This window comes from Bos indicus x Bos taurus, chromosome 5 (assembly GCF_003369695.1).
Source record: "Bos indicus x Bos taurus breed Angus x Brahman F1 hybrid chromosome 5, Bos_hybrid_MaternalHap_v2.0, whole genome shotgun sequence".
Lineage (NCBI taxonomy): Eukaryota > Metazoa > Chordata > Mammalia > Artiodactyla > Bovidae > Bos > Bos indicus x Bos taurus.
The window spans coordinates 65,709,006-65,728,099 of record NC_040080.1 but is presented as its reverse complement, the minus strand read 5'-3'; the positions used below and the strand labels follow the sequence as shown (position 1 = coordinate 65,728,099).

The following is a 19,094-nucleotide window of genomic DNA, read 5'->3' as shown; positions in this document are numbered from 1 at the left end:
AAGCAACTGCCTTGCTTCTCCTTCCCTCTCCAGAAACCTTTAGCTGATAGAGTAGTCTCTAGAGTGAGATTGAAGGCATTGTAAAATGAAGGTAATATTCATGGCAAGTACCATCTAGCACAGGATAAGCCTGGTATACATTCTTGGACTGTCAGGTTTACTGTGGGTAAGCAATTTTAAATGGTTTTATAACAAAATGAACATACAGAGTTAGAATAAAAATGAGCATAACTTTTTTAGAAAAAGTAAGATGCTTTTGTAGTTCATCACTGATGGCCGTGATGTCCTGCTCAAGGTCCTGACCTGGGAGGGAGGGCAGTACTCTTTAAAGACAAATGCATGTTTACAGAATCAGGACATTCGGCAGTTCACCATATAAGTCCCTCTTTTCTTTTATTCTCCTCCTATCTATCTATCTTGCTTTCACTTCATCACCGTCCATATGTAAACATCAGTAAAAAGGTGAGGGAAATGCTTTGCTAGATTATATAATCCGTCAGAACCCGTGTCTTGTTAGTCTTGAGTGTTTGCATGCAGTCCTTGTAACTTTGAATTAGAAGAGACATTTCTCCCTGTGGAGACATCTCTGGAAGAGAGATTATCCAGCCTCCTCTTCAGCACTTTCAGGGACAAAAGCCCACTCCTGCATGAGGAGCCATTCCATTTGGAATAGTTTTAATTGTTGGGAATCTTTATTTGTTAAGCTGGGCTCTTTCTCTCAACAGCTTCTGCCTCTTCTCCTAGTTCTGTGCACTGGGGAGAACAACTCCAGTCTATTTTCTACATTCAAGCACTTAGAAGTCTTAACTTGTCAGGGCTGCTTAAAGCTTTCTCTTCTAGCACGAGTTCTAATTCCCATTTTCTGGATGACATGGGGTCTAAACCAGTGCGGTCCAGGAGCACTTTCTGTGATAATGGAAACATGTGTGGTCCACCATGGTGTGGCCTGCATGTGTCCCTGCTGCACACATGGAGACTGCACGTGTGAAATGTGGCTGGTGTGACTGAGGAATGGAATTTTAAATTTTATGTGAAGAGCCACACATGGCCCGTGGCTATTACAGTGGCTAGTGCAGATCTAGACTCTGAACGTCTTCCCCTTACACTCATCCTCTCGTATGACACTAAAACCCAGTGCTCGGAGCAAAATACCTGAGGTGTGGTCTAATGCAGAATATGGTGGACCATATCTCTTGACCAGAATATGGGATGATAATGAAGTGTAAGATTAAATTAGCTTTCTAAGGACTGTGATGTATTGTTGACGCATACTGAGTTGTGGTCAGCCAAGATCCCCAAGTCTGTTGTCATTCTCCTAAGAACTGCCTCCAAGTAGGCCTTTATAAATGCTTGATTAAAAATTCGAAACACTGCCTTTCCCCAGCTTAATTTCACTAGTTGCTTCTAGACTATCATTTTAGTCTGTTGAAGGGCTTGGGATCATGACACTTGCAGTCCTGCTGTGTGTGCACTTGATTATTCACATCTCTATCTGTATTCATACAAACACGGACAGCAGACTTAGCAGCAGCCACTTAGCATCTTCCCCAAAGGTCTGTGCCAGTCTGTGACTGAAGACTCAGCGTGTGAACTCGCTTGCCTGTAGGATCATCACCACCACGTGTACTTTCTCTTGTTCACAAGGACAAGTTAAGTACTTTATTAAACCAAAACATTCTGTGATGTTCCTTCCTAGTCCATTGGTCTGTGGACCGTATCAGAAAAAATAAAATGACTTTCATTTAGCCTGATATGTTCATACAGGATGAATCCTCTGTATGATAGCTCTTTACTAATTTGACGTTCAGGATAATGATGCCATGTTTTCTGGTTCATAGTATCATCTTAAGGTAAAATTTACATAGGCTAATATTTTTGTTAGAATATCTAATTTGAATATCTAAGAGAAAAGCTGGTTTTATTCAATGATCAGATGACTATTGAAAACATCCTATAAGGCCTGGTGGACTGAGCACTTTTGCTTCACTCTGCTGTAAACAAGAACCCCCTTAAAATGAAAATAAAGGAAGCACACAGACAGGAATAAAGACAAACAGGAGGAGAGAGAGTCCAAACAAAAGATGCCACAACAATTTTTCAAGCAAGAACACCAATTGTAAATGGCTTAGTGAGAGTGGATCCCAAAATAAACGCTTTTCTTGCTGCAAAAATGCTTCTGTGAATGCTTCAAGAATTCAAAGCTGGTCAAGAAAGGGGTGCAGGATAGGACTGAAAATGGGGGATTGGTGAAATGGACCTCCAGATTCCCCCTCCAGAACTTAAAGCCAAGTGACCGCCCTTCCTTTAATGGAGGCAGAAAACTGGAAGTTTACTTTCTAGAGAGTTGAAAAAACTTCTTGGGGATATGCGGCACAGGCCCAGCTGAGGCTAGGGGTGAGGCTTGAGGATAGCATCTTCTGCAATCAGGGAAGTTAAGTCCAGTCTGAATATGAGGGTGACAGTCCTCCTCTTAGCTTACGTTTCTGTTCACCTTCCTAGAGACTAGCCTTCAGGCTTATTACACCAGCCTTGAGGCTGGATGGCTTGAGCCATCAGACAGATGTGTATGGATCCATTGTGAAACAGACCCTGCTCAGCCAGCTTTTGGGGGCTGCTTTTCACTAAATATGAGCAGATAGCCAGTGACCACTGGCTTTTTTTTTTAATATTAATTTTTATTGGAGTATAGTTGCTTTACAATGTGGTGTTAGTTTCCACTGCGCAGCACAGTGAATCAGCTATATGTATATATCCCCTCCCTTTATGGATATCCTTCCCATTTAGGTTATCACAGAACATTGAGTAGAGTTCCCTGAGGTATGTAGTAGGTTCTCATTAGTTATCTACTTTATACATAGTAATCATTGATAGAATTCCTATAAGTCGAGTCAGAGTCTGAAATACATGGGAACAGGGAACCAGGGACAATGGAGGGAGATGGGAACTTCGAAACAACCTGTATCTCTAGAAAGAAGAGAGAACATATATATCCACTAAACAAGAAAAGTGTGGTAAATAATAATAAATATTTCAGAAAAGAAGAACGGGACTCTTAAATGTAATAGCAGACTGAAACTGAGGAGGAAATGGAAATTATTTTTTAAAAAGTAAGTATAACAGACACTTTAAAAAGATAATAGAAATGTTGGAAGGAGGTTGAAAAACTCTCTAAAAGAAGAACCAAAAGACAAAAAGATGGAAAACGGGAGAGGAAAAAATAAGAAACTTAGAGGATGAACTAGGAAATCTATAGAATTCACAAAGAGACATCTATGGAAATAGAAAAGAGGAAATTATCAAAGAGACAAAAAAATTTCCCAGAGCTAAAGAACATACATTTCTAACTTGAGAGACCATACTGAGTGCCTGCAAATGAAAATTTTAAAATGACATATACTGAGGGAATCTTACTGTGCAATTTTAGAATATCACGATTAAGGAGAAGCTCTGAGAGGAGGAAAATTAAAATGCAAAGCAGGTCACCTGTAAGGATCAGCAGTGGTCCTCCCAGTGTGAACCTCACAGCATCAGTGTCACCTGGGAACTTGGTAGAAATGCAGATTCTCAGGTCACCCTCAGACCTACTAACACAGAAACACTGAGTGTGGGGCTCAACAATCAGTACCTCAGCAGGCCTCTGCCCCACTTCTGATGCCTGCTGCAGTTTAAGAACACTGCTGTTGAGAAGCTGTGTTTCTTCTGCTCCCCAGACTTAACATCCTTGAGTGTTGTGACAGAGTAAAACAGTCTTCAGAATCCTAAGGAACAGGATTTCTCGTCTCAGCTCTGTCCACAGCCAGCTGTCAATAAAGACATTACCAAGTATGAAAAAAGAACATGTCTCTGCACTTGATTTTTTAGAAAGCTAGTGAAGGATATACTTCAGGAAAATAAGAATAAACCAAGAAAGACTGGGCAACCAGGCAGTGGGACTCTGACAGGAAAGAAGTCCCCTGCCAAAGTGAGACCAGGTTCTGTAAGAGGTTACGGTTTTATAGGACGGTTGTGTGAAGCCTCTGCAGTGAATCTGGTCATTTGCAGAATTTGTCATCCCAGTCCACAACTCCTTAGAGCTGGAAGAGGACTTTTCCTTCCATTTCCTCCCACTGACAGTGAGAAGATCAGTTCACTCCGTATGGTAGATCAAGACACACAAGTGGGAACAGAATCAGAATCTCCTTGCTGGGGAACTGTGCTATGATCTGCTGCTTCAAAGAGACCCTACTTTTGGCAGGTTGACTGACATGTGGAATCCCAGTGTATGTTCACTTTTTCTGGCTGGAAGCTGTAGTGATGATACTGCTTTCTGATGTACATACGCATCTTGAACCACAGTTTAGGTACATCCTTACTGGCCAATCTAAAGCTTGATCTAGAGTTTTTAAGACTAATCAAGATTTATTTGGTCACTTCATGGTCATGAACCCATTTATTTAATTCTTGAGTTTTGAGAACCAAAGATGAATCAGAGATTTTCTTCTATCACAAGTAAACCACAAGCTTGTGGGAAGACTTAAAGTCACAGATTAGTCACAGCAGTGGTCTGACCTGTGAAAATGACTGTGGAAGACCCTGCCTCAAAAGAGAGGTAGGGAAAAAAATTTTAATTTATTAGAGTTAATTTTTATCGTATATAATTCAGTTATTTCAAATTCAAACAATTGTTCAGTAAGTATCTTGTTTAGGATCCTGGTGTCTTCTAGGACCTGTCCTTAAATTTTGTTTACATGAAAGGACTGAATAGAATGTATATTTGGGGGATCAAAAAAAGGATTGTTTTGTGTGTGGCACAAGGGCATTTTCTACCTATATTCTTTTACCTATATTCTTTTTTCAATCTTGTAAAAGTGAAAGTGTTAGTTGCTTAGTCTTGTCCAACTCTTGTGACCCCATGAACTATAGCCTGCCAGGCTCCTCTGTCCATGGAATTCTCCAGGCAAGAATACTGGAGTGGGGTTGCCATTTCCTCTTCCAGGGGATCTTCCCAACCCAGGGACTGAACCCGGATCTCCTGCATTGCAGGCAGATTCTTTACTGTTGGAGCCACCCGGGCCCTCATTATTGGAGGATCTCTGTATTAAAACTTTGTGGGCATCTTTATCGTGTTCTTGATCCCAAAGATAATTATATTTTTCTATTGAACTGGCGTTTAGCTGAAAGAATGGATTCTGTGCTCCTTACAGATCACTAATGCTTCATCAGGAATCTGTCTCCTTGCAGAAGCTTCCTCAATTGGCTTTATCCTTTGATGCTAAAGGACCCAGTGGACCAGTCTAAACATGTGTTCTTTTAATGAAACTTATTAATTATATTTTTAGAAAAAAGATGAGCAGAGACAGTTTATTTTTATCTGCACGGGAGAGGTTCTTTGCTAAAAGAAGCCTAATATAACGGGGTTAGTTATTCCAGCCAAGGTAGTTTTCAAGGAAGCTTTTTTTTTTTTTGGTGGGGATGGGGAGAAAAGAGAGGTTATTTTTGGAAATACAAACGACCTTTAATGTATTTGCAAATGTAATGTTTTCTTTTACAACTTGTAATACCTTTATAAATGGTGTTAAACTGGTGACTTACAAGTTATATATAGCAATCAGCATTTCCTTGGGGCCTGGCCGATTGTCCCAGTTCGTACAGTTAATGTGCTTGTTCCCTGGTTGTATGGAATGACCATGGACTCAGGAATTTGTTGGCTGCAATAACTGAACTAGACTTCATGGATGTGGTCAAAGTAATGTATTCTAAGAAAAGAGGGCATTGCAGCATGTTTAAAAAAAATGGTTTCAGATTAAATTTCACTGCACATATCCTCTCTAAAAGGAAAATGCCACATGTGCATACCTTCTCTAAACAGCCAAACTTGCATGACTTTACACAACAAACTGCAGAACCTTCAGCTGCCTTTATGTTGTCTAACAGGCAGGAGACAGTTGAGACCATTGACAGATATCTCTTATTCACCAAGAAGCTACAGTTTAGTTGGTTTCAGGATTAATTGGTTTCAGGCATTCCAGTGTGATAAAACTTGATATTCTGGTTCCTCACGAAGAGTCTTCCACTCTGGGACTCTGCTCTCCAACTTTGGAAAAAAACTAACGCAGTTTATGTCCACTTAAGACTGCATGAGGGCTTCCCAGGTGGCTCAGTGCTAAAGAATCTGCCTGCCAACATGGGAGACACAGGTTCAATCCCTGGGTTGGGAAGATCCCCTGGAGAAGGAAATGGTAACCCCCTCCAGTATTCTTGCCTGGAAAATCCCATGGACAGAGGAGCCTGGTGGGCTACAATCCATGGAGTCTGAAAAGAATCAGACACAACTGAGTGACTAACAGTTTTCACACCTTTACATTCTTTGCAGGGTTCAGAGTATGAGAACAAACAGACACATTTCTCACACATGAGAATTACACATTTTGCCATGTTCCTAGGGATTGCAGACATGGAAATGCCATAACTGGGCTATTCTGGTCAGTGGCATCTTACATCTGAGCAAGAGGGGGCCCTAGTCTGCTTTCGAAGGGGACCCCTTGAGGACTCTCGTATACACAAGACAACACACGGGGCAGTGAGTCACGTGGAGGGGAACTGGGTCCCAGTGTCCAGAGGCTGCAGAACTTGAAACCTGAGCCCATATATCAGTGGAGGAGAAAGCACAGCCTGAGCCCTGCAAACCAGAGGAAGAATGGGGCTATCCCTCACAAAATGGGTGTCCAGGCAGACCACACTGTTCCCCCCATCCCTCCTCTGCACCTCCTCCTGCCTGTCCCCAAGCCCATCTTTCTCCCCACTGCTGCCAGAGTAGCCTCTCCAACATGTCCGTCAGCTGTTGTCAGCCACCATGTGAAGTCCTCTGTCCTCGCCCCTCTGCATGAGTGATCTTGAGATAAAGGCCAAATGACTAACGTGGTTTACAGGGTCCCACTTGACCTACTCTCGTCTCCTCCCAGCTCCTCACTCTTGTGCTTCCTGTTTCTCCCGTCTCCACTCAGGACCTCCCACCATCAAGGCTTTCTTCCATTTCTTGAAGGGGAAAACGCTTTGCCTTGCTCTCACTTCCTTTTTTTAATACTCCCTTTTGTTTATATTTTATTTTAAATTAATTTTTATTGGAGTATGCAGTGTTGAGTTGGTTTCTACTGTACAGCAAAGTGAATCAGCTGTACGTATACGTATAGTCCCTCCCCTTTGGATTTCCTTCCCATTTAGGTCACCACAGAGCATTGAGTAGGGTTCCCTGTGCTATACAGTAGATTATCATGAGTCATCTGTTTTATACATAGTACTGTAAATATGTCAACCCAGTCTCCCAATTTGTTCCACCTCCCCTTCCCCTTTGGTATCCATGTTTGTTCTCTGTGTCTGTGACTCTGTTTTTGTTTTGCAAATAAAATCATCTATACCATTTTGCTAGATTCCGCCCACATGCATTAATAGACGATATTTATTTTTCTCCTTCTGACTTATTTCACTCTGTTGACAGTCTCTAGGTCCCTTGCTTCTGCTCAGAGCACTGCTGCTGCTGCTAAGTCGCTTCAGTCGTGTCCGACTCTGTGCAACCCCATAGACGGCAGCCCACCAGGCTCCTCTGTCCCTGAGATTCTCAGGCAAGAATACTGCAGTGGGTTGCCATTTCCTTCTCCAATGCATGAAAGTGAAAAGTGAAAGTGAAGTCGCTTTCTGGGACCCCATGGACTGCAGCCTACCAGGCTCCTCCATCCATGGGATTTTCCAGGCAAGAGTACTGGCCTCCCCTTTGCCAGGGGAAGTTTGCTGGTGCCCACACCCCTCCCGCCGCTTTTTAGGAGTCTGCCCTTTCGTCTTCACGTGTCCCTGTGGTGGCTGCTTCCTCTTGCCTGCCTGTTCCCCCAACTAGAATTGCAGTGCTGTGAGGTCAGGGATGACATCCCTCTTGTTCTCTGCCAGGCCATCAGCACACTCAGAGCAAATACCACCATATAAAAGTGGTAAGTTGGGTTTGGTTCTGCTTAAAGGTATTTGGCAAAGTAGGCTGAAAAATGAAGTTAGCGACAGAGTGAGACCATCATTGTTGGACCTGAGAAGCCAAGGCTGAAATACCTGGGCCTCCTGTTTTTCCCATGGCCTCTGAGCAGCCTAAGGCCACCATCTGCATTCCAACTGACCCAGCCCCCAAGTCTGTATTTGTCCACAAGGGACTGATTATACTTGACCTCAGCAGTGATGTGACCAAGGAACGCCTTGTACTATCAACAAGCATAAATAACCAAAATATTCGTGGACCTTAAGATGGATTTGCACAAGGCTGAGATGCCTTCCATTGCTAAGAGTACAGGTTTTTGTTCAATGGAAGGATGGCATTTCCTCATTAACTTAAGTAATGGAAAAAGATACACAGTTTTGTTATTTGTTAAAAGATTGCACATCTTCTGCCAAAAATATTATTTAGCTGCAGTGCTTTTAATGTGTTCATTAATTTTGGCATTTATCCATATTTGGAGAAAAATTGAAACTTAGAGTTGAATTGAATCTTTGTCTCCTACAAGTGGTTATTTGTGACCCCACTCTGTTATGAAATACATTTATTTTGAGGATTTTAAGTGATTAAAAAGATTTTTTAAACTCATTTTTTTTAATGTAGTTGTCTTTTTTAAAAACCCTTCTTGTTTGGTAGAGAACAAGTTTGTTTGTTTTTTTAAACTGGTACATATCAGGTGGTTATTTGCCAGTTAATCCGAGAGCTAATATGAAACTGGTATTTGGATTTAATTCAGTTCCATTAGAACAGAGTTAAAATTTTGTGATACAGGGCCCATTATCCTGGCAGTTGTGAGGGATTTTTGTACTGGGACATAGCGCTGACAAAGACGCACTGTACAGGCTCCATTTATAACTGAGCACTTTCACACTGCAATTTAGGAGGTGTGCAGCTCAGGAAATTGCCGGCTTTGGCCCGAGCACACTTTAACTGCAAGGAAAATTTTATTCGTCACTCAAGTAATTGGCAGTTTTAATACCTTGTTCATAATTACCTTATAAACAAACGAATACACAAACCAAAGATTGTGTGGCCTGTTATCTAACTTGTAGCCTTCTTTGAGCAACGTGATAGACACCTGTGGGTCTCCCTCTCCCTCCCACCAATTACTAGTTTGCTCCATTTATTGCGAACCTATGGCTATTTCTTCTTGTTGTTAAATAGAAGCATAGCTCTGCTAGCTAGGCCCAAACAACCTGGGGACCAAAACCAGCTGCAGAGGTTGATGGGAGGCAGTGCCTACAGACCAGACAGGGAGGGAAGGAGATGAGAGGGGGTACTTCAGGCTTACTATGCTGTTTGGTGGAGGGGACATCCTGGTAATGCAAACATTTGGGCTAAATGCATTTAAGAGAACATTTTTGTCCCCCGAAATGTGGTTTTTTTTTAAACCCACACACCCTGACCCTGTGGCCCTGTGGCTTGTCTGTTGGACTGAATCCATCTCCGGGACGTAGAAACTGACTAATTGTCTCACTTGCCTTACCCTGTACCTCACAGCTAGATCAAGGGGTTTACATGATGATGAATCCAGATGCGGGAAATGGTCAGAATCAGAGGTCGTGGCTGACTTAACTCTAAACAAAGTCTGTTAAGACTTTATGGGAATCTCAGGAGCTTGATAATTGTAACTTATACATGGGACTGCTAATCCCCCCGCCTTTTGCTTAACCTTACTATTTTCACAGAGTTCAGCTATTAGGATATAAATCACCCATGCCTGTTGCCTTATGTAGGATTATTTTTTAAATGGCATTAGATTTTTAGATGACTTGGGTTAAAAAAGACAATTCCCTGACAGTCCTTAGAGGTAACACATCGAAGTTTTTCAACACTGTTTTGAGAATTTTGTTAGTGCTTTGTTATTGGAATAGATTTAAAATGTATGGCCTGTTTTCTCCCCTACTGGGAAAAGCAGCACCTGACATTTGTAGGTAATTGGGAAGCTGGCCTTCTACTCTGTTGGGTGCCAAACACATGCAAACTCCTGGGTTCCTCTTAATCCACCTGGGGTGAGACCCCATTTCTAGGGCCTCCTTAGTGTTGGCATTGGAGAAGGAAATGGCAGCCCACTCCAGTATTCTTGCCTGGAGAATCCCATGGACAGAGGAGGCTGGCAGGCTACAGTCCATGGGGTCACAAAGAGTCGGACACAACTGAGTGACTGGGCACACAGTGTTGGCGTGATGATGGCTCAGTGAGGGAGGCTGGCAGGCTACAGTCCGTGGGGTCACAAAGAGTCGGACACAACTGAGTGACTGGGCACACAGTGTTGGCATGATGATGGCTCAGTGAGCTGGTGTGCACCCCCAGAGGAGTTTGGAATCAGTAGTTCAGCATTTTTGCAAGTGTGAGAAGTTGCAGGCCCTTCTGGAGGTGCATCTTCATGTAAGCACTTTCATACCAAACTATGTTTGTATTCAATGAAACAGCCTTCAGGGAGTGCTACGGGACCAATAGGGAGTTACTCTGCGAGGTGGGAGAGCTTAGACTTCATAGGTTAAAAGCTATAGTTCCTAATTTAAACACCAGAGAGATGTTGTTATGATTAAATGGCATAATATATGAAAAATGTCTAGCATAGGTCTTGGCTTTTAATATGTCCTCAGTGTTACTAGATTCCTTATATATTCTAAAATGGGCTTCCTGCCCTGCCTGCGAACACAGATGTAAGAGACACAGATTCGATCCCTGGGTTGGGAAGATCCCCTGAAGGGGAGGGCATGGCAACCCACTGCAGTATTATTGCATGGACAATCCCATGGACAGAGGACCCTGGTGGGCTGCAGTCCATAGGGTCTCAAAGAGTCGGACAGGACTGAAGTGACTTGGCACGCACACATGCACATTCCAAAACTGAGGGGTAGAGACACAGTTTCAAAGGAGCTCACAGTATGGCAGAAGAGACCAACAGCATAAAAAGTGCTGTGTCAGATGCAGCAGAGGATTTTGTGGAAATACACGAGAGGTGCTCCTGTGGTGAGAGGCACATGAATCATAATAATGCAAAAGAACTTAACAATTTACAGACCCAGAAACGTTTTAATGCATCTTTTGTTACCTGAACATTATTGAATGGAGTGTTTCAGTATTAACAAATCTCTGGCCTCGGGCATTAGTATTTGCAAGAATCCTCTGGTCAGAAATATATTAATGAACTCAAAGCACTCTACAAATGTGGCTATTGGTAACAAAGATACACATACAATCTTATGTCTAAATGTTCCTCTTAAGTGAGGTTTACCTAAGACTATGTGTAGAGGTACGCAGATGACACCACCCTTATGGCAGAAAGCAAAGAGGAACAAAAGAGCTTGATGAAGGTGAAAGAGGAGAGTGAAAAAGCTGGCTTAAAACTCAGCATTCAGAAAACTAAGATCATGGCATCCAGTCCCATCACTTCATGGCAAATACATGGGAAACAATGGAAACAGTGAGAAACTTTATTTTTAGGGGCTCCAAAATCACTGCAGATGGTGATTTAATTTTAGACTACAGCCTGAAATTAAAAGAAGCTTGCTCTTTGGAAAAAAAAGCTGTGACCAATCTAGACAGCATGTTAAAAACCAGAGACATTACTTTGCCAACAAAGGTCCATCTAGTCAAATCTGTGGTTTTTCCAGTAGTCATGTATGGATGTGAGAGTTAGACTGTAAAGAAAGCTTGAGCACCAAAGAATTGATGCTTTTGAACTGTGGTGTTGGAGAAGACTCTTGAGAGTCCCTTGGACTACAGGGAGATCCAACCAGTCCATCCTAAAGGAAATCAGTCCTGAATATTCATTGGAAGGGCTGATGCTGAAGCTGAAACTCCAATACTTTGGCCACCTGATGCAAAGAACTGACTCATTTGAAATAGAACTGCCTTATGATCCAGCAATCCCACTGCTGGGCATACACACTGAGGAAACCAGAAGGGAAAGAGACACGTGTACCCCAATGTTCATCGCAGCACTGTTTATAATAGCCAGGACATGGAAGCAACCTAGATGTCCATCAGCAGATGAATGGATAAGAAAGCAGTGGTACATATACACAATGGAGTATTACTCAGCCATTAAAAAGAATACATTTGAATCAATTCTAATGAGGTGGATGAAACTGGAGCCTATTATACAGAGTGAAGTAAGCCAGAAGGAAAAACACCAATACAGTATACTAACACATATATATGGAATTTAGAAAGATGGTAACAATAACCCTGTGTACGAGACAGCAAAAGAGACAGTGATGTATAGAACAGTCTTATGGACTCTGTGGGAGAGGGAGAGGGTGGGAAGATTTGGGAGAATGGCATTGAAACATGTAAAATATCATGTATGAAACGAGATGCCAGTCCAGGTTCAATGCACAATACTGGATGCTTGGGGCTAGTGCACTGGGACGACCCAGAGGGATGGTATGGGGAGGGAGGAGGGAGGAGGGTTCAGGATGGGGAACACATGTATACCTGTGGTGGATTCATTTTGATATTTGGCAAAACTAATACAATTATGTAAAGTTTAAAAATAAAATTAAAAAAAAAAAAAGATCCTGATGCTGGGAAAGATTGAAGGCAGGAGGAGAAGGGGATGACAGAGGATGAGATGGTTGGATGGCATCACCAACTCAATGGATGTGAATTTGAGTAAACTCCGGGAGTTGGTGATGGACAGGGAGGCCTGGCGTGCTGCAGTCCATGGGGTCACAAAGAGTCGGACGTGACTGTGCGACTGAACTGAACTGAACTGAATGCCTAGAAATGGCAGCACGTGACTTATGACATACGAAGTTCCACTTAGAGCCTTCAGATTGTTTCGTTGTCCTTGGGCTGTGAAGAAAAGACCCTTCTGTTTAGGTACACTCTGCCATCATCCAAGCCTCTCTCCCTTGACATTTTATTTTCTCTTGCCTAGTAGATAATCTAAGAAGCCCAAGCTGCCTGGTCTGATATGACAGTTAAGATGGTTTTGCACATCAGTTTGGTTCCTGTTTTCTAGCAAGATTGTCATTTAATGTTGAATCTCCCCCTTGAAAACTGTTGTATTGATGACCGTTTGATAGCTTTGACTTGGCCTTTGTCTTGTTTATGTTTGTTTTTTCATTTGTGGTCTAGTGTAGTGATCTTCAGGAGAACTTTCCACGATAGTGGGGATGTTCTGTATGCGTAGTGATCCATTTGACTGATGGCAGGCAAATGTGGCTATTCAGGACCTGACGTGGCTACTGTGACTATGGAACTGAACTTTAACATTTAATTTTAATTTTAATGTAAAGAGCTATAGTAGCTGTGTGGCTTCCATATTGGACACCATGATCTGGTGTTTAAGACAGTGTCAAGCTTTTTTAAAATCTCCTTGTTCCCAGGGATTGTTTAGACTGGCGTGCTCTTAAATAATACTTTTGTAATATTCAAAACCTTGGAGTATATCCACTGGTTTTGAAGAATACAGCAATGCTTTGAAACTTGTTGTTTCTTAAAGAAAAAGAGATTTGTCCATGATGGCTTTTAAAAAGCCCAATCTAATGAGTATTCTAAGTTCATTTGCCCCTATAGTATGTATACTTTTCAAGGACAGAAGTAGAAATGGATTAATAGGGAACTAACCAGTGTCCAGAATGCCAACTTCGTGCTAGTCATTTCACATCTCATTTCATAAAAATGATAAGGAAGAAAGACCATTAACAAAATAACAGAAAGGAAAAAATCAGTTTAAATGCATTGCATTCAGATACCCACAGCTGTTAAACACACCCAGATTTATATAGGAATGTTTTTCATATTTCTAACTTTATGGTCTATTATTTAGTGAAACATTGAAGTGACTAAAGAGTTGCTGTTTTAAAAGTGCTCTTTAGAGCAATCAGTTTTCCATATTTGTGAAGAACAAGTTAGAAATAGTATTTTTCACCTTTCAGATTGTTGTACCATTCATCCTATTATCTGTGCCATTCTTTAAATCCAGAGCTGGAAACAAAATTGTGGAAATATTACCTGAACATCTGAGACAATTTCAGTCCCTTGAAACTTTGGACCTGAGTGGCAATAATATTTCAGAACTTAAAACTGCACTTCCACCCCTACAACTCAAGTATCTGTAAGTCAAGTTGTTTTTAACAAAATTTTCACCTGTGATGAAAATATTGTGCTACATTATAAAAGAAACAACTTTTATGATAGAGACCAGATAGAGACTTTTTTTTAACCACTGTCTTCATTTACTTTTTACACTTTTGGATTGCAAAAAATGAGATCTCTTTTGACTACCTAGAGGAACCAAGTGCTTCTTTAAAAAATTAATCGAAAGTAAGCCACTGGTGTGTTTTATTAATAAATGAATTTCACAAAAATTAGATAAGCGTCTCTAACAGATGTTTGTAATCTTCAAATGTTTTATTCACTCTTTCCCTAGAAATATGTGAATCATAGTTGATATTGGCCTTCGGCACCTAAAGAGTTAATTATTTTAATGTCCATTGTAACAAATAATGGCTCAGCCCTCTGAACAAGTGTTTCTGTACAGAGTATGCATGCACTTTAACTTCCCAAAGAGAAACTCAGCTTCAGACTTTCAACAGGTATATCAACAGCAATCGAGTCACATCCATGGAACCTGGGTATTTTGACAATTTGGCTAGCACACTCCTGGTGTTGAAGCTGAACAGGAACCGAATCTCAGCTCTTCCACCCAAGATGTTTAAACTGCCCCAACTGCAACACCTGTAAGTAAAATGTTCTCTTAGATATGGTGTCCTCACCTCCTCGAAACCCTTGGCATCTCCCCCCTAAAATCCACCACGTGGCAGAAGGAGTTTAGAAGCAAGGATGTAGCTACCTTTTCTCTGAGAGCTGGAGGTGTAGAATCTGAATCAGAAAGAGCCTTAGAAGTCACCCAATGCATTCTTCTGCCTGAGAAGGAAGGTTGGGTGTTCCTAAGAGTGGAGGATGTAGTCACTGAACAACCTCCGTACAGAGACATCATGATGGCAGTGAAGATGTGACTGTCCACGGAGCTGCAGATGGCGAGGATAATACCAGCAACTGACTGCAGGGGCCCTGGTAGCTTAAGGAGCTACAAAGAACTGTCTCATTAGTAACGGTGGAGCCTTCTGAACAGGCTCCTACAATATAGTGGTTTTCAGCCTTGGCTGCACATTACAGACACTTGGGGAGCTTATAAAAATCCCAGTGCCCAGACCACACCCTACACCAATTACATTAGAACCTCTGGGAGTAGGATCCAGGCTTCAATAATTTTTTAAAACTCCCCAGGTATTTCCAGGGTGCCAACAAGATTAAGAATGACTGCCTCAAAGAGAAAGCATTAAACACAGGGCAAATCGTGACAGAGGGAAATCAACTTTTGTAAGCGGTTGAACAGGATAAGCTTGACGATCCTGCTCCTGAATAGACCTCATGTTTTAACATGATATTCAGTACTCCCATTCTGGATAACGTTAAAAACCGATATTAATATGTTTAGTTCTACACTGAATGGACAACAGTTTAGAAACTTCAAGTGCAGTCTGGTGTCCGTGTTTTATCATTCTGAAAATGCATCCCATGTGTCGGAAGGAAATTTGTTCACTGCTAATAAATCAAAATTCTTCTCAATAAAAATGTTTAGAAATTTAAAGTATCTTCTGTAATTTAATGCAGGCTAGTTTAACTGTATTGTCGTATGTCACATTTTATTACTGCCTCCAGAATTTGTCGTATAAGCTAACTGTTTAACATCCAATGCAGTGAACTCAACCGAAACAAGATTAAAAACATAGATGGGCTCACTTTCCAAGGGCTTGGTGCTCTGAAGTCTCTGAAAATGCAAAGAAACGGAGTGACAAGACTTATGGATGGAGCTTTCTGGGGGCTGAGCAACATGGAAATCTTGTAAGTGTGGGTGGTCAGTTCCTGCTCAGGCAGTGTGATCCTGAAATGCTCAGTAAGCTTTCAGCAGCTTTTCTTTGAAATCCTGTGTTACAGCCTCATCATTGATAATTTTATAATATTTAGTTTTGTTTCATGTGTTGTGACTGGGAATGTAGAAGCATAGTATTTTGTCGTGGTATCTCTGTATAACAAAAGCTACACACCCCACTAGGCATATGTAATAGGTCGTAATCATGTCCCCTTTGAAGAGTCTCGATAATAAACTTAGGATCTTGCTTTTGACTGTCGTTGTCAATATAGGCAGCTGGACCATAACAACCTAACAGAGATTACCAAAGGCTGGCTTTACGGCTTGCTGATGCTGCAGGAACTTCATCTCAGTCAGAATGCCATCAGCAGGATCAGCCCTGATGCCTGGGAGTTCTGCCAGAAACTCAGTGAGCTGTGAGTAGCCTGCTATTCTCCTCAGGTTTGAGAGCAGGAATCATGCCAGAGCATGAGCTTCTTACCACTGATCTGTGAAATTTTCATAACAGAGTTTCCAAGGTGACAGCTTTTTTCTTTTTTGTTCACATGCAACCTAGGCATAGTTTTCTTGTGAGAAGTTGAAGCTAGCTTCAACTTCAGCAACTGCTGTTTCAGTTCTGTGGCACAGGGGCTAAAGCAATGGTGGTGATTTTCAAATAAAAAGATTTTAACTACTAGGATTAGAAATAATGTTTATCTGAGTATTATTAAGAAGGAGGAGTTTTAAAATAAGGATTATTGTGGTAATATATATTACCTGTTTTGTTTTTTTCTACAAATCACTGCTTTGAATTAGAAAATAAAAGCTATTGTTGATTTTTTGTTGTTGTTGTTCGTTTTCTCTTTACAGGGACCTAACATACAATCACTTATCGAGGTTGGATGATTCAAGCTTCCTGGGCCTAAGCTTGCTAAATACATTGCACATTGGGAATAACAGAGTCAACTACATTGCTGATTGTGCCTTCCGGGGGCTTTCCAGCTTGAAGACTTTGTAAGTTACACATTTTGCAAGTTACACATTTTGCTCTCTGTGCATGAAGCTGATTGGTTCCTAAGCATACCTACTTTTCTCCAAGCAGATTTCCTTTGTTGTGAAGGAAATGTGTACAGCCTCAGAAGAAGTGTCTTAATCTTTCCCAGATCAGTTTGATTAAAATCAGTCATTTCATCCATATGTGCTTCTTAGAGGGATTAGAAGAAACAGTGATCAGATTGGTGAGGTGATTACAGTTAGCCTTCTCAGGATCTCCAGGAAGTTGGTAACTGCTCAAGAGGCAAACAATTTTAAATCCACTAATTTTTTCTTCGTAAAAATGCAGATTAAAAATTACCCAGAGCACGAAAGATATACAAAGGGCAGCAAAGGAAGATGCCTGTTTGTGAGACCAGTTCTATCCAGACTTGATCTCTGTCCCAAGAGAAGGAAGAGAGAGTGGGATTAATTGACCTTTGACAAACCTCTCAAATATTCATTTGAATGTTGTGCAATGGGCTCTGGGTTTTTGCACTGTCAGAAACTTTTGCTCTGTACACTATTTGAAGCATTACATAATTGAAAAGTATGTTGTATGCTTTGGCAACCTGCTCCTTGTGTGGTGGGAACGGTGGTTTTAAAGTTCACCGTATTTTTCAGGCTATTCAAGTCTTTCAGAATTTAGTCATCTTGATAGAGGAGTTCATAGGACCAGAGTCAACTATCCTAATTTCAGGCAAAAGTGTAAAATGTTGTTGAGGGAGGAGGTCAGAAGTATGTTGAGGAGAAAAAGAGTTTTCTATTGTTTTGAAAGGGACAGAGATGATATGGGGAGTTATGAGGGATTTATTAGAAATTACATGATCTTTGCTTTCTAAGCATGTCTCTAATAGGGAATGCTTCCTTGGTGGCACAGTGGTTTAGAATCCACCTGCCGATGCAGGAGACACTGGTTTGATCCCTTATCCGGGCAGATTTCACATGCCACAGAGCAACTAAACCCATGAGCCACAACAACTGGGCCCTTACTCTAGAGCCCAAGGGCCACAACTGCTGAAGCCCACACACCCTAGAGAAAGCCCAGACACAGCAGTGAAGACCTACCCAGTGCAACTGTAAATTAATTAATTACATAAATAAAAAACCCAATCTCATCTGGGCCACTTTGATTTAAAAAAAAAAAAAAAGGCCTGTATCTTTTGTTACATATCTGGTACCAGTTTCAGTATCTTTCCTTTTTAACTAGAGATCTGAAGAATAATGAAATTTCTTGGACCATTGAGGACATGAATGGTGCTTTCTCTGGGCTTGACAAACTGAAGCGCCTGTGAGTATGATTTGCTTCATAATTTGTGTCACTCTTTGACCCAAACATTTTGTTTTTTGTTTTTGGCCATGCTACATGGCTTGAGGGATCTTAGTTCTCCAACCAGGAATTGAACCCGGGGTCACAGCATTTGAAGCCCTGAGTCCAACCACTGGACCACCAGGGTGTTCCCTAAACATTTTATCTTAATCAGACTCAGTTCCACATACAAGTTGACATCTTTAAAGAGTTGTGAAAAAAGGTGCTTAATCTGGTTGATACCTTTTATCATTTCCCCAAATGACTGCTGTTATACAGGAAGTATATTAATTAGGTTTTCTTCCTTGATTATAGTGCTTTTACTCTGAAACTGGGTTATTGCAGCTGATTTTAATATCCAGATAAGAATTTTCAATTGTCTTGAGAGCTTAGACTCTTGGGATTACTGTTGTGTAAAGGTTAGTGCACTTACTAACTTCAGAATTTGAAATGTCACAGGAATGTTTAAACGAGGTGATCCAGTGACCATTGATCATTGGTGGGTTATCAGTGGATTCCAAGCAGTACAGGATAAAAACATGTTTCTATTTGGCCACAAAATGGCCTTGCAGATGGGCAAATTCTGTGTTTTAAATGAGTAACTTTCAAATTGACATCCATTTAGTTCTAAACTTCTGTGAGTAATGAAGGTATCCATGGAGTGGGTGGGTAAGGAGACAGTCAGTCTCCACTGTTACCTGCTTTATTTATGAGTGTTCTGAGACATTTTACTTGGAATAGGTTTCTGCCTCTTTAAAAAAAATCACTGGTTTACCCATCAGAGTAATTTTTGAATACCTATTTTTGCTGGGTTCTCTGTCAAGTGCTTTGCAACCATGCTGAACTGAAATCAGTATCATGGATATGTT

General features: G+C 41.2%; 1 protein-coding gene across 2 annotated transcripts in view; it reads left to right on the top strand.

The window, feature by feature from the left end:
* LRIG3 (leucine rich repeats and immunoglobulin like domains 3) overlaps positions 1 to 19,094 on the top strand; it is a 51,929-nt gene that overhangs the window by 17,402 nt on the left and 15,433 nt on the right. For both annotated transcript variants that reach the window (XR_003511165.1, XM_027542401.1), the window contains exons 4-9: positions 13,953 to 14,084; positions 14,566 to 14,709; positions 15,734 to 15,877; positions 16,178 to 16,321; positions 16,755 to 16,898; positions 18,127 to 18,207. Coding sequence is in view for 1 of the 2 variants with exons in the window: in XM_027542401.1 (XP_027398202.1) it covers positions 13,953 to 14,084; positions 14,566 to 14,709; positions 15,734 to 15,877; positions 16,178 to 16,321; positions 16,755 to 16,898; positions 18,127 to 18,207 (789 nt within the window). In the remaining variant the exon portion in view is untranslated. The remainder of the gene's footprint in view (positions 1 to 13,952; positions 14,085 to 14,565; positions 14,710 to 15,733; positions 15,878 to 16,177; positions 16,322 to 16,754; positions 16,899 to 18,126; positions 18,208 to 19,094) is intronic.